This window comes from Sinocyclocheilus rhinocerous, unplaced genomic scaffold, assembly GCF_001515625.1.
Source record: "Sinocyclocheilus rhinocerous isolate Xijiao unplaced genomic scaffold, SAMN03320098_v1.1 scaffold438, whole genome shotgun sequence".
NCBI classification, from domain to species: domain Eukaryota; kingdom Metazoa; phylum Chordata; class Actinopteri; order Cypriniformes; family Cyprinidae; genus Sinocyclocheilus; species Sinocyclocheilus rhinocerous.
In genome coordinates, this window is record NW_015634015.1 from 251,383 (window position 1) to 267,952 (window position 16,570).

General features: G+C 34.9%; 1 protein-coding gene across 1 annotated transcript in view; it reads right to left on the reverse strand.

Moving 5' to 3' along the window:
- The window catches only part of LOC107745036 (endonuclease/exonuclease/phosphatase family domain-containing protein 1-like), a 29,350-nt gene that overhangs the window by 2,864 nt on the left and 9,916 nt on the right, over positions 1-16,570 (reverse strand). The window contains exons 2-3 of the mRNA XM_016558866.1: positions 12,504-12,555; positions 2,476-2,610 (exon numbers count right to left, since the gene is read on the reverse strand). Of these exons, the coding sequence (XP_016414352.1) occupies positions 2,476-2,610; positions 12,504-12,555 (187 nt within the window). The remainder of the gene's footprint in view (positions 1-2,475; positions 2,611-12,503; positions 12,556-16,570) is intronic.

The window sequence follows — 16,570 nt, forward strand, 5'->3', positions numbered from 1 at the left end:
TCTAATATGCTGATTTACTGCTCAAGAAACATTTCTGATTATCATCAATGTTGAAAACAGTTCTAACAGTTCTATTCAGGTTCCTTTATGAACAGAAAGTTCAAGTTTACTGTCATTTATGATCAATTTAATGCATTTAATGCAAATAAAATAACTAATTTCTTAACTTAAATTGTTTAAATAAAATCATCTGAGGGTTATCATACCATGAAACAAATCGCTTGGCATCAATAACAGATAAGGAGCTGTATTGCAGATTTACTTACATAAAAATGTCCCAGGTAGGGCTGCGGGTGAGGATGTTTCCCGTTACCATTAGTCGCAGCATTTTCCAAGACAGTGGCATCCTTCAATTCGATCCCAGAAGAGCTGTCCCACAGGAAACCTGAGTACTCCGCAGCCTACAGGATCACAGCACAACCTCAATAATGACCGGAATCTGACAAATAACATTCATAACCCAACAACCGTCCTACTATACAACAGAAAAAGCACATGACAGCATCATATATAAGGAGCCTGTGCAACTCTTACACTTTATTCCAAGTTTTCTGAAATCATATGATAGCTTTTTGTGAGGAAAAACTGAAATTTAAGTGATTTTTGAAAAACACAGTTGAAAGACCAATCAACAGTAAGGGGCGTGTCCACTAATGACGGGGGAGGTGCGTGTTTGCTTGTTTGTGAATTTGGGGGTGGAGCTATCAAGATAGGGGTGTGATCCATTTGGGAAGGGGCGTGTTGTTTTGGTCATTTTAATTATCAACAGTGTTCATCAGAAATGCTTACTGCACCTTTAATGCCTGTTCACACCAAGAACAATATCTATAATACCTATAACAATAACTATACTAGCATCCACACCAATGCATACTAATGTCCTGTTTATTATAACCGCGCGATGCAGCCTGCCACTTTAAATGCTGAAGCTTTTTAAAAGGAGGATGGATTTACATTATATTTAAATTATTTTAAATTTACAATGATTTTTCAAACTATTTCTTTATTATTATAGTTTAGGCCTTTACTTCTCTGAGAACACAAGTATGGAAAAGTACAGTCAAGAAATTCTGCTAAATATCTCCTCCTGTGTTCAAAGGAATAATAATAATCATACGGGTTTGAGGTAAATGATGGCAGAATTTTCCGATTTTATTTAATCCAATACAGTGCTGTTATTGTTATATGAAAACTAAAACTATTCAATTTGTTTTAATTAGTTAAAATAAAGCTGAAATAAAATATTAATAGAAATATTAGATGCAAAAGTTAAACTTTTTTTTATTTCAGTTAGTTGCCAAGGCAACATTTCTCATTTTTTTAAACAAAAATGAATAAAACTGAAATAAAAGCTAAACAGAAATATAAACAAAAATGAATAAAAATGACAAATTGCTCAAACTAAAATTAAAATGAGACCTGAAAAATAAAAGCTCATTCAAAATATTACTTATAAGTACTATTATAGTAAATAACAATGCTAAAATAACTCTGATCCAAGAAAGATAATACATTTAATTACATTTATGATTAAATGTTTGGGTTCAGTAAGATTTTTAAATGTTTTTGAAAGAAGTCTCTTATGCTCACAGCTGCATTTATTTATTGAAAAATACAGTAAAAACTGTAATATTGTGAAATAATATTAAAATTAAATATTTAAAATTTTAGTATTGTAAATTACAATACTAAAATAACTCATGATCCACTACCCTTTGAAACAATGGCTGCCAGACAGGACAAGTGAAGCGTTTCCCAGCAGCACAAGACACAGAGGCCGCAGATTTGCATAGATAGAGAGTGTATGAATTGTGGATTGTTCATGTGACTCTGCGTGTTTAGCTTAAGGCCACGGGATCATCATGTCAGTTTGGTTTTTACATGTAGGGAAGACAGTCTTTGTGTCTGATGTCCCATTGATATGCACAGATAAGAGATCAGGGGAAAAGTACACACTGCTCGCGTGCATCACAGGACATCTCTATTGAAAGTGTCATCAGGTGCGGAGTTTGTATTGAAAATGAATGGCGATTGTGGAAATGAGAACCAGGATTCAGCCTACACACACTTCTTAAAACAGGAACCTGAATTATTAGAAGACTTACAGACACTTTCTTTCTCTGAAAACACATTGCGGTAATCAGTTATCACACATATTTTCAGCATCATTACTCCAGTCTTCAGTGTCACATGATCCTTCAGAAATCACTCTAATATGCTGATTTACTGCTCAAGAAACATTTCTGATTATCATCAATGTTGAAAACAGTTCTAAGTATTTTTTTCAGGTTCCTTTATGAACAGAAAGTTCAAGTTTACTGTCATTTATGATCAATTTAATGCATCCTTTGTGAATAAAATAACTAATTTCTTAACTTAAATTGTTTAAATAAAATCATCTGAGGGTTATCATACCATGAAACAAATCGCTTGGCATCAATAACAGATAAGGAGCTGTATTGCAGATTTACTTACATAAAAATGTCCCAGGTAGGGCTGCGGGTGAGGATGTTTCCCGTTACCATTAGTCGCAGCATTTTCCAAGACAGTGGCATCCTTCAATTCGATCCCAGAAGAGCTGTCCCACAGGAAACCTGAGTACTCCGCAGCCTACAGGATCACAGCACAACCTCAATAATGACCGGAATCTGACAAATAACATTCATAACCCAACAACCGTCCTACTATACAACAGAAAAAGCACATGACAGCATCATATATAAGGAGCCTGTGCAACTCTTACACTTTATTCCAAGTTTTCTGAAATCATATGATAGCTTTTTGTGAGGAAAAACTGAAATTTAAGTGATTTTTGAAAAACACAGTTGAAAGACCAATCAACAGTAAGGGGCGTGTCCACTAATGACGGGGGAGGTGCGTGTTTGCTTGTTTGTGAATTTGGGGGTGGAGCTATCAAGATAGGGGTGTGATCCATTTGGGAAGGGGCGTGTTGTTTTGGTCATTTTAATTATCAACAGTGTTCATCAGAAATGCTTACTGCACCTTTAATGCCTGTTCACACCAAGAACAATATCTATAATACCTATAACAATAACTATACTAGCATCCACACCAATGCATACTAATGTCCTGTTTATTATAACCGCGCGATGCAGCCTGCCACTTTAAATGCTGAAGCTTTTTAAAAGGAGGATGGATTTACATTATATTTAAATTATTTTAAATTTACAATGATTTTTCAAACTATTTCTTTATTATTATAGTTTAGGCCTTTACTTCTCTGAGAACACAAGTATGGAAAAGTACAGTCAAGAAATTCTGCTAAATATCTCCTCCTGTGTTCAAAGGAATAATAATAATCATACGGGTTTGAGGTAAATGATGGCAGAATTTTCCGATTTTATTTAATCCAATACAGTGCTGTTATTGTTATATGAAAACTAAAACTATTCAATTTGTTTTAATTAGTTAAAATAAAGCTGAAATAAAATATTAATAGAAATATTAGATGCAAAAGTTAAACTTTTTTTTATTTCAGTTAGTTGCCAAGGCAACATTTCTCATTTTTTTAAACAAAAATGAATAAAACTGAAATAAAAGCTAAACAGAAATATAAACAAAAATGAATAAAAATGACAAATTGCTCAAACTAAAATTAAAATGAGACCTGAAAAATAAAAGCTCATTCAAAATATTACTTATAAGTACTATTATAGTAAATAACAATGCTAAAATAACTCTGATCCAAGAAAGATAATACATTTAATTACATTTATGATTAAATGTTTGGGTTCAGTAAGATTTTTAAATGTTTTTGAAAGAAGTCTCTTATGCTCACAGCTGCATTTATTTATTGAAAAATACAGTAAAAACTGTAATATTGTGAAATAATATTAAAATTAAATATTTAAAATTTTAGTATTGTAAATTACAATACTAAAATAACTCATGATCCACTACCCTTTGAAACAATGGCTGCCAGACAGGACAAGTGAAGCGTTTCCCAGCAGCACAAGACACAGAGGCCGCAGATTTGCATAGATAGAGAGTGTATGAATTGTGGATTGTTCATGTGACTCTGCGTGTTTAGCTTAAGGCCACGGGATCATCATGTCAGTTTGGTTTTTACATGTAGGGAAGACAGTCTTTGTGTCTGATGTCCCATTGATATGCACAGATAAGAGATCAGGGGAAAAGTACACACTGCTCGCGTGCATCACAGGACATCTCTATTGAAAGTGTCATCAGGTGCGGAGTTTGTATTGAAAATGAATGGCGATTGTGGAAATGAGAACCAGGATTCAGCCTACACACACTTCTTAAAACAGGAACCTGAATTATTAGAAGACTTACAGACACTTTCTTTCTCTGAAAACACATTGCGGTAATCAGTTATCACACATAACTCAACTAGAGGAAAATATCCGGTCTAATGCATCCCAGAGCACCTTGATTCATATTAATATTTACAGTAACGCTCTGTGATGAAGAGCAGACCAGAACGTACATTCTCCTGCAAAATCTCTTTCATTTATCCTACATGACAGCTCAGTTTCTGTGGAGTTTATATCTGTGTGGGTTAACAGCGGCTTGTGTTTATCCAGACACCTCTAGACACGGGTCAAGATCTTTAACTATTGTTTAAGTGTTATGGCTTTATTCATGTCCTTCATCCTTAAAAGGCAAGTGCTGTTGCAAACAATCTGTTTTTATTTGCATTCTGTATGCTGTAGCCGCAGATATTTGCTAGTTCAACATTCAAAGGGGTCATTACATAAGAAATCAAATTTGCCTTGATCTTTTGGCATATGAGAGGTCTTTGTACCATTAAAACATCCTGCAAGTTTCATAGCTTAAAACGTCCTCCTCATTATAAACAAAATATTTAATCAAGCTCCAAAAACAGCTCGTTTTGATCTGAGGAGCAAGTTGACGTCACGGGGGCACAAACATTTGCATAAACACCGCCTCCAGAGCAACACATCGACGAATAGTCTTCTTCTCACCGTAGGCCCCGCCCACTGGCGTTCAGTCGCTTAACGGCTGACACTTGATTACGCTGAATGCGAGTGTCGCGTCGCGTCAAAAGCAAATAGAAATGACAATCACTGCCGCTATCTTGTCTACACTGGATACAGTATGCAGATGCGCGTAAAATAAAAATCAATGTCATGACCCCTTTAAGTTCGCATACATGCGTAGGGCTGCACAATTAATCGAATTTCTAATCGCAATTACAATTATGGATGCCACAATTACGTAATCGTTCAAAGCGGCAATTAATCGTTCAAAGTCCACTTATGTTATTCTGCGTGCTTAAGATGCGTTTTTTTACTTTCTACATGTTATCTTAAGGCTTTTTCACATTATTTTAATTTTAGTTTTAGTATAACATTATGATACAATTCATATTTTTACTTTTTTATAATTTAAAGAAGAAACCAATCCGATGTATAGTTGACATTTGAGGCTTAATACTATAGAAAAGCACTAAAAGTTTTCAGTTAGAGTGTTTTCAGCTTGTTTATTTTCATATAAAAATATAGCATGCAGTTGCCATTAAACAATGGTATAAACATCATTCAATGTAAATTGTGATAATCGTAATTAATAAATCGCAATTACAATTTCAAGGGAATAATCGACAATTATGATTTTTGTCATAATCGTGCAGCCCTATACATGCGTGTGTGTATTAGGGGTTGAACTACTTCTGATTTTTTGAAGTCGACTTTTATGTGATGAACGTCATTAATGTGTGACGTCATTAATGAACAAATAAGTCTGGAGCTGTGATAAACAGCTTGTGCACAGCTATGGCATATGACACAGCGCTGCCCACATGGCTGTTGCTCCTATAACAGCTTTTTTATCAGTACTTTTGTCTTTGGGTCGTTATATTTCTCACAGATTTCTGCTCGTTCTAAATCAGATCGTCATTTGAACTGTTTGGAAACGGAGCGTAAATGTGGAAGCCCTTCAAAGATTTCTTATCCTGTTGCGCCCTCTATAGGACCAGCGACTAGTCGACGTCAGGAATGTAGGCTCAACAGACCTCTCCACTCATGTCAAAACAAACCAAAAACTAAAACAAAACCCTCAAAAAATCCCCAAATTCAGGTGCCACACGTGTGTCTGCTCTGCATCTTGTGGGTTCTGCTGGAGAATCTGTAAATTGCACAATGAGGGACAGGTGTCCAGGAGTCACTGCAACTAAAGACAGGTGATGACGCCAGACAGAGCTTTGGCATTGTGTTTGTCAATGGATTCGCTAAGGCAGGTACAATCTAATTTACACTGTGAGCTAACCAAGCGAGGCGATGGACCAGTGGATTCCCACACATGATGATGGTGATGGTGAACACTGGTGAGCATGAACCATCACTGTTTACACTGGCAGCTGTCTCTCTTTAACTCTGCCCACTGCACAAACAACAGTTCTAGCTACAGAATGTGTTTTAATAGTCAAAGTATTGGTGAAAAACTACACTACCTGTAATCCTGAAGAGAGATCCACAAGAGAAACAGTGTTATTTTAGTATTATTTATATCCTGTTATAAATATTTACATATTTACAAATAAAAATGTAGTATTTATAAATATTTTGAATTGGCTTTTATTTTTTGTTTAATTTCAGTACATTTTATTTTTTATTAGTTTTAGCTTTAATTTATTTTTAATTCAGTTTTAATGATTTTAGTACTTATTCAGTACTTTAATACCAACTTAAAAAAAGTTTATATTACAAGAACTTATTTTAAGTTTTTTGTCTACTACTTCTTTTTTTTTTTAAGCAACAAGTAGTGAACATTAACAGTACAGCAGAGAAGTTGATGTTACAATAAAATAAAATAAAATAAAATAAAATAGAAATATATAAAATAAAATAAAATAAAATAAAATAAAATAAAAATCACTGCAAAAGAGCTCAGCAGGAATCGGTCAAGGCCTTGTGAAAGATGTTACTGAAAATATTTATATATTTCAATACTTTGCAATAACCTTAACATATAAATATATTTATATAAAAACAAAATTGTTCTTATCTGTTAGTTTGACGTTAAAAACATTTAAAGAAATTAGTAGTTCATTCACTAATGGAATTTTTTTTTTTTTTTTTTTAAACGTATTTTTTTCTATTTTTTCATATATTATGTATTTTATTGCAAAAGTCTGTAATGCTGTTATTCATCTCAGAGTTGGTTAGTTTGGTTCATGACTTTTTTATTCATAATAAGTTATCATTAAAGTCTCTTTCCTTTAATGTTTTTTTTTTTTTAGAAAAATTAAAAAATTAAAAAAATTAAAAAAGAAAAGAAAAGAAAAAAAAGATAAAAATAAATAATTAAATAATTAAAATAATAAATAAATGGGAAACTTCCAAAACAACTATTGGAATGAATGAATGAATGAATGAATGAATGTAACCATTTATATCAATAACGTTTAGCACTGCATGAAAAGTTTATAATCTGCATTTTGTTTTTTTTAATAAATTGACATGGATCAATTGACAAGTGCATGATAGTGATTAACATATTTGGCAATATTTTGGGGAAGTTTTCCGATAATGATTGATAGACTGATATCATAATATTTATATATTACTCCGAGAGACCATGCAATAACAGTCTAAATATAAAAATATTTATGGCGTCTCTGAGTCATTCGTTCTTTATGCCACCCACACATTGACCTCAACCAGGACACGAATCAATACCGTTTTCATACCCTTAGAAAGAGAGATAATTAAAGATCTATAACAGATATGTAGCAAATTCAAAGAACGCTCAGCTTCACTGGGCAAATGACTGGCACTTTCCATGAAAACATGCAAGGCAATATTGTGCTCTAACTGAGAGAAAGAGACACAAGCGGAAAGACTGAGTAAGATGAGGAGAAGGAGACAGAAGTGTGAGTTTTTTAACAAGAGCTCCAATTTGCTCGCTAATAAACTCGATGATGATGACTCACGGCTCTGATGTCTGAGGGAGGTCTCGCTTTGGTCATGAGGAGTTTGGTGGAAATATGCGTTTATAGCAGAGCAACAGCCAAACCACAAACTCCATGGAAACCGAGACAAGCTATAAACAAACAGCCCAACAATCACTCTGCCTTCTTCAGATCTATGCCTCTATGAGATCGCAAAATACATTTTCAGCAGGCCTACACATTTAAAATCAGCATGCAATGAAAATTCACCCAATTTACTAAATGCATGTTATATTGCGAACAGTTCAACCATACGTTTACTTTTTGTTACTTTTTTAATTAAAATATCATAACTCTTCTGACGTATGCTGAATGTTTCTTACAACTGCCCTCAAGGTCTGCCTCCATCCAATCTACACCATCACGACTCTTCCAGGAAAACAGACCACAAATAACTGATGAAATCTCTTGCTGAAGCACATACAAAATGCACTTTAAAATAAGAATGTAGTCATAGCAGCACTTCACTATATCCCAAATTCCTGTTTAAACATTAATAAAATAAACATTAATCAGAAGTGTCAGCATTCCATGGATAGCATCTGGAATTCCATTATTTCCTAAATGCTGTCTAAACAGAGTTAATGTCAGATTGTAGCAGGAGTCCAGAGAGGCATTCAGGAGCCCACACCATTTCATTCTGGGCCAGAAGTCAGAGAAGTGCTCCTTTTTTCTATCTCTGTCCGTCCAGTCAGCACTTGCAAAAGCAGTCTAGAGGAAAGAACATCATGCTGGGTTCACTGCGGCATAACAGCAGCAGAGCTGTTAAAATCCCTCATTCACGCCCCATATGACTCTCAGCCACACGTGATGGAGTCGAGAAGAAAGAGAAAACAGCAAGGAGAAGGAATCAACATGAAGATCGCAAACAGAGAATAGTAAATGGTATATTTCCAGACACTTTTTTCCAAAGCATTCTATAGTACACTATAAAAGAAATAAATAAAAATCCATGAAATTCACAGTGAAAACGACAGGTGTAGTCCCCAGAAGTTTATTTTATATCTTATTTTGCAAGTTATTTTCTGTGAATGTGCAAGACTTCCAATTCATTAGCCACTATAGGTTAATAACTAGAAGAATAAAGTGCAGTAAATGGTAAAAGTATCTTGTGCAAAGCAGTGTGTTTATAATAATAACATAACACATATAATATAATACATAAAAATAATATGATAAGAAATACTCTTTTGCAGTATCAAGCAGCATAAAGTGCTGTTTTACACAACTAAAAATAACTGGAAGTTGACGAGACCCGAAGTCTCTGCACTGTTCTTATAGGGTGGATATAGCAACAAAGTTTTACAGATTGAACTTAAATTTACAGTAAAAAAAAATATTTACTGAAATATATAAGAAAAAAGTAAGACACACCATTATTTCACTGAAAAACCATTAAATGTGTGCTTTTTCAAAAAGAATTCTGGGAATATAAATTTATGTTTTTCCGCTGTAAATTATTAGAGAAGTTCTTTTTTTACTTCCATAAACTGCACTTTTTAAAGTATTTTACTGTTAAATTACACTAAAAATGCCCCATTAAATCTATTACAGTTTTACACTGTATAGAGTATAAGAATTTACCATTAACAGGTTTATACCGTAGCATTTTTACAGTGCTTTACCATTAAAATTACGCTAATGTAAAGGAGACCTATCATGCCTCAAGTCTCATGTGAATGTGTCTGTGAAGTTTCAGCTCAAAATACCCCACAGATAATTTATTATATCATTTTGAAAATGCCTATTTTGAGTGGAAGCAGAAACACGCTGTTTTCGTGCCTGTCTCTTTAAATGCAAATGAGCTGCTGCTCCCCGCCCCTTTTTCCAGAATAGAGCTGCGCCATTACAGCTCATTCCTCAGATACTCCGCTAAAAAACATCTGTATGGTTTTGATTATTATGTCTATCGTGCTGAAATCATGCGTTTTAAAGCCATATTCGTTTAAAATTCTGATATACTGTTTTCTAAGCGCACACATCCGAAGCACGAGCACAGAAAGCGGCTGTCACGCGGCATGTGAGTACTAAACTAAGTTATGTTTCATGTCAGGGAAAGAAATTGTATGTTTATATTAGATCAGTGTGGCGGCAGCGTAATATACAGTAAATAAATCAATAAATCCACTGCTCTTTGGACTCGTCAGTGCAGCCAAAGACAGAACTGTTAGCATGCTTTGCTCAAACTTTCTCTATGGTGTTAAAACTGGTACAACGTTGTCACTTGCGAAAACACAATGGCGGCGCCGTGGGTGGAAACTTACAGAATATGGGGCGATAATATTATAATAAGGTCTCCTTACCATGTCACCGGGGGAGCGAAATCTGAGCGGCTCGTTTTTTCACAAGCTTGCTGAGAAAGGCTTACCAAAAAAATTTACTTGGTTGTTCTTTTTCACGTTTTCTGGGTTGGTAGATGCACCAGGGACCTGATTATAGCACTTAAATGAGCATTTTCATGATATGTCACCTTTAAATTTTGAGTTATTAAATTACTGCACATTTACATGAAGGTTGACCTCGGCTTAGTGCCAGTGATAACAGTTCCTCGTGTCGCCTCAGATTTAAACATAATTCCTACTCTCATTAAAACAATTATTTTAGGTCACATTGTTATTGAAAATCGCTGAAAATCGCTGTATGCCCCTTCATAGGGATAATTGCCCTGGACCTCAAGGGCCCAATGGTGATCAGGTTCAAAGCTGGCAATCTGCAGGGATTGAACCAGCAACCTTCCCATCACTAACCCTATACTTCAGCCACTATGCCACGCCAAAAATCAACAAGGTGTGTCCCAGAAAGACAAGCAGGAGAGCTCTCTACTCTGCAGTGAGAGAGACAGAACAGAAATAGAGTGCGAGTGAAAGAGGAGAGGGGAGAAATATGGGTTGATTCTGCCCTAGTCCTCTCACTGACAAACTGCTGCTCTGCTAACCTACTTTACTAGTTATTTCCCAGCATCAGGCAGAGCGGAGAAGACCTCAAACACAACACACACAGTGCTTTGTGCACATGCTCATGCTGGCACTGATAAGAAGGACACTGCACATAAAAATAACATCTTAAAATAGAAGAGAATCATGATTTTAGTAGGTTAGGTAGAAAATAGAGGAGAGACAGGCTAAAATATAAAAAAATTAATAAAAAAAAACAATAAAGAGATATAGGCTTTTCACACTTGACATAAATACTCATTTTAGCACTGCGTTTTCCTTTGTAATCCTGAATTATCTTTTCACTCTGTTCATGCTTTAAGGATTGTAAACACTGAGTTGACATTTGAATTTGTATATTTGTGAGGTTAATAACATTGACTGGATGAGTATGTAGTGAGCATGATACCTGCTATTAACTCAGCTCAACTTTGGTGCACGCACTGATCTGTCACTCATGTCACCTCAAATGTCAACAGAGTCCAACAGTGCTGCTGGCACACATTTTCAGCGGTGTTGGTACAGGAAATATTTTTTCCCATAGAGATTTGTCTTCATTTAAGAGTGATGAACCAGCAATAGCAAGCTAGCTTTGAAAGCATAAGATCCCACCCTCCCTGCAAATCACTCTCTAAAGCCACACATGACCGCGCTCCAGCAGACCAGAGGCTAACCAGCGACATGATGAGAGACGGCATCAACGCTGTCAGATTACCTCATGTCTCATTCACCGGTGAGAAAACATTACAGTATGAACCGCATAATATTACAATAATACCGCCTTCCATTCTCGCTCGCTCTGCAGTAGCGTAATGGAACGCACTGATGGTGCGTGGAGGTATGCAAATACATACGTTGACAGGCAGGTAGGACAGCCTATCGTAGCCCTCAGACCGAGGAATCTGATTGGACGAACATTTTATGGTCCTACGCCTTTCGCAGACCATTTAAAATACATTTAGACCACTTAACTTGTGATTGCTATCGGGATGTGAAGAGACTTTCAACCAGCATAACAAAAAATGTTTTTGAACCAAATCACCTACCGTGCCTTTAAGACATGAACCAAGCCAACTAGACACAAGGTGAATGAATAACAACCTAAACAAATTCAGATTTGAAAATTAAAAGTATTTGAAAATTGTGTGGGCTGAAGGTTTGAGCAAAAGCATATACCCTCAGTTAACAACCTCATAGATCACAGCATGGTCTGTCTGTAATGGTTTATAAGTTATTGCTAAAAACAATTTCCCAATGGAGAACATTTATTTGGATTTGTACCTCCGCAAACATATAGTTGCACTATTTTCTGACATTTGGTCTATGTAATAGTCAATTTGAAAGTCTTTAACAGCCGGCATAAAGTTTTCTGAAACATTTGGATGAACTCAAACGCTTTTCTTGGCCAAAATTAGTTTGAAATGATGGCACACCCATTTGTTCTTTGATTTGAAGTATATTGGGGCTTTTTAACCACTAAACCACACAAATTTAACAAGGAGGATCAGGTGGTTCTTTATAGAGAGACACAGTGTATAAGTGCAAGATGTGAAACACCAGGCTAGCGTGTAACAGTGTGCTGAAGGGAAGAGGTGTGTGTAGAAATGTAACAGTACCTTGTCTAGAGCCTCACGATCGGCCAAGTCTTGAATCGCTAGCAGCTTAATGCTGGAGAGAGAGAAAAACAAGGCATGTGAGACTCCGTCATAATACCTCTAGTATATAAATCTACAGTAACTGGATATTAAATCAATCAAATTAACACTAAGAATTGATGGCATATATTCAAGGTGTGGGTTCCACCATACAAACAGATCAATGTTCAACAAACAATCATCAGAACTGACTCCTTTAAATCAGCCTGCCAACACTTCCCCCTCCTGCTGTGCGGCGGATCCCTTCAGCATAAATGATATATTATATCTTGTAAACATAATATGAAACTCAAGGTGACGCCAATGGAGGTGATGACAATGCTCTGGAAGCAATGTTGATGATTACATCCCTAATAACTGTTGAGCTGTTTGTTTTGGAAAGTAATTCTCCTGGTTAGTGCTCGAACAATATGATACAGCAAACAGCAGATGGTTCTGTGAATATTACAGCGATAACTTCTCAAACACAAACACATAAGAAGACATGTCAAAGCTGTGCTTTTAATTAAATGAGTGTGTGTGAAGTTAAGCTGAGATATGCTGTCTTGAGAAACACCGAACAAACCCTAATCTGAGCATGATCTCATTTGTCTATGGTGATTACACCCCTCGGTAGTGCTGTTGTACACGGTGATTTACTAATATTTTGAATTAGCTTTTGTTTTTAGATTTTCAGTTTCTATTTTAATTTAACTTAAGTTTTAGTACTTTTATGTGCTTTTCACATTTTTATAAATTTATATTTTTTTAATATTTCTTTACATTTTAAATAAAATAAAAAAATAATTAAATAAATTAAAATATTTAAATATTCTCTTCAGCTTTCATTATTCATTATATTCTCTTTTTCATTTCATTTATTTTATTTCAGATTTATTTCAATTAACAAAAATAATTTTGAATAGTATTAGTTTTGGTTTTTGTTAACAATAACAACACCAAATTAGCTTTTATTTTTATATTTTCAGCTTTCAATTTTAATTTAGCTTAAGTTTTTGTAATATTACGTGCTTTTGACATTTTTTAAGTTTAGTTCTTTTTTGCCTTTTTAAAAATATTTCTTTAAATCTTTCATTTAAAAAGAAATAATTGAAAACAAATATTTGAATATTTAAATATTCTCTTAAGCTTTCATCATATTCTCTTTTTCATTTCATTTATTTGATTTCAGCTTTATTTCAATTAACAAAAATAATTTTAATAGCGTTAGCTTCGGTTCTAGTTGACGATAACAACACTGCTTCTGGAGGACTGAGGACAGAGCAATATGTTAATAAATGGAACGTATAATTAAAATGTAATAATTTACAATGATGAAGCAGAAACTATATTTTCTGGACAGGACACTATGTTGAGTCTGTTAAATCTTCAAAGAAGAAAATGTCTCAAAATATTAATACGTTTTCTCAATATTTCGACACATTCTTCATAGATGTTTTTAGAAAGACCTGCTAAACTCCCATTCCCATCCCAGCATTCACTGTAACTGCTTTGCTCATCACTCATGAATATTCAAGAGCAGACGGCATGACCGGCACACGACACTGGAGCTTTACAACTTCAAACTGGAGACACAAAATCGACATGAAATGAAAGAGCTCAGAGAGCAGCTATAAACACAAATCAATTATACTGTACTGTCAGGAAGAACAGAACAGTCCTGCAGGCTTTCCCAGAGTTCACTGCCACAGTGCATCAATACACAGCAAAACACATACAAGCGCAAGAGTAAACTGAAGGGAGTCACTATTTCAAGGTTAAAATACCTTATTCCTACACTAGCTTATGCAGTCATCTAGAAAGAGGGCGTATTTCTATAGACCAAAACCCAGAAAATATTGCATTTTAGCGCTTCTGGTTCCATCATACTGAAGTCAAAAGGTTTTTGAATGTTTTTGTTGGTTAAATGCCTGTCTATAATTGCACTCTTGCAAACTATTCTAACTCAAACTTTCAGTGATAATGTTCTTAAAGAAACAGTGAAAGAGTCGAAAGCTCAGTGATAGTCATGTGACCGAGGTGTAGTTCATTTACAGCCTACATTTATCTTTTTTACTCCTAGTGATCGTATTTAGGCATAAAAAGTTGTGTTCATTTGTCAAGATTATCATGACAAAAATGTATAAGAATCATAAACCTTTGTTGGTCACAAAGTTTATTTTTTTGCAATAATCCAAAATCAAATGGAAAAATCCTACTGGCTTTTTGTTGAGGGAATCAGGGTGATGTGATCTACAAAAATATACATCACGCAGTGCTTTATTTCCAGTCAATTTGTGTATTTTTGGCCCATAGCAAAAACAGATTCAAGTGAAACCATTCAGAGCAGAATCATGTTGTGTGTCTCACAGTAATGGCGTTCCTGAATGAGTCAATGTTTTGAGCGAATCGGTTGAGTGAGTGAGTTTGGGGCGGGACTACCTGTTTTTAGACCAATGGGAGACGGGGAGAGGGTTCATAAAAGCTGACTGAAATGATATTTTTGCAATTCTGATGCTGCTGGTGCAGAAATTACGCTCTTCACTTTATCTCTGATTATAAAACCTTCCTGGTCTGAGGTCACAAGTCAAGCTGCAGTGAAAGAGAAACAGAAAAACAGAAAGCACTATGCAGGAGAGAATCCATCCTTATTTTCCAGCCAATGCTGAAACTGATTACACAGATCCTGTTTAGAGAACAAACAGTCAGACAGACAACACCCTGTTCCCTTATAGGTGAGCACACTCTCTGTGTGTGTGTGTGTGTGTGTGTGTGTGTGTGCCTGCGGCCCCCACAAGGGAAAATAATTATTAAAAATAGTAAATGCTGTTTATCTGAAAGTGTAACAACGCAAACAGGTTTTCTGTAAGGGGTTTAGGGGTAGGGTTCGGTTAGGGGATAGAAAATGTCGTTTGGTCAGTATAAAAATAATAGAAGTCTATGGAAAGTGTGTGTGTGTGTTCATTTGGTTATGTGATATATGTGTGTGTGTGTGTGTGTGTGTGTTATAAAAACTCTGATCTTTTAAAACCTTGACTAGTTATCAAAACTGGGATCAATAAACACTGAAAACCAAGCAGTTGCTCACTCATAAAATAATAATAACAATAAAATCTCATAAACATTCATAGACATTAAACACACAGTAAAAATGATTATATAAGGTGTAGCAGACATAAATGGCTTTAACTTTCTGATTGACGAGTGAATACCTACAGTATGTATTTTATGATTTTATTTTTGATTTAGTAAAATGACTTGTCTATTGACATAACATAGGACTGTAATACCTCTTCAGCCAAACAGTCATGTTATAAAACAAAAAGATTTTCCCCCTCTGAACTCAACTTAAAATGTTAATTTACAATAATTATACATTTACAATTACAATTATTATTAGTTAACACATGCATCCTGAAATACAGTAACAATTTTAGAAGCATTTATTATTGTTAATCTAGGCTAATATCAATACACTAGTGTTCAGTTTTAATTCATGTTGGTTCAAAATACAATAATGTGAATTAATACAACTTGAAATGTTAAAACTGTATTATCATATGTATAAATGGACATTAACAAATATTAATAAAGCAATGTTCCTTTCAGTCTTCCTTCAGTTTTACCATGCGTCACCCGCTCCCTGACCTTTGAATTAAATGAATGCGTTTTGCTTCTGTACTTTCTTTGCATATGAAATGAGAAACAATGCTTACTGAACTTCCAGTTTCCTCCTTATCACTTCACTCTGACCGAAAGGCAGACATTGTATGCTGTCAGAAATCCAGTCTTTGGAAGAAGATGCTTTTCTGCATTTTGGCTTAACAAATGCTCGTTTTAGACTGAGGAATATGTAAGAAGAATATATAAGAATGCAAATTCTCCTGTTTTGCAGGTGTCCCATGAAGTCTCTGCAAACGTTTGTTAAACAGCTTTTATTATCATATGAAGTGGGACTCGTCGATACATTTTATTTGCTCAAAAGGTGTAGTTTACCATAAACCGCGTGTTTTGTGTGTCACCTTGTCTGCATGGTGTTATACACCTGC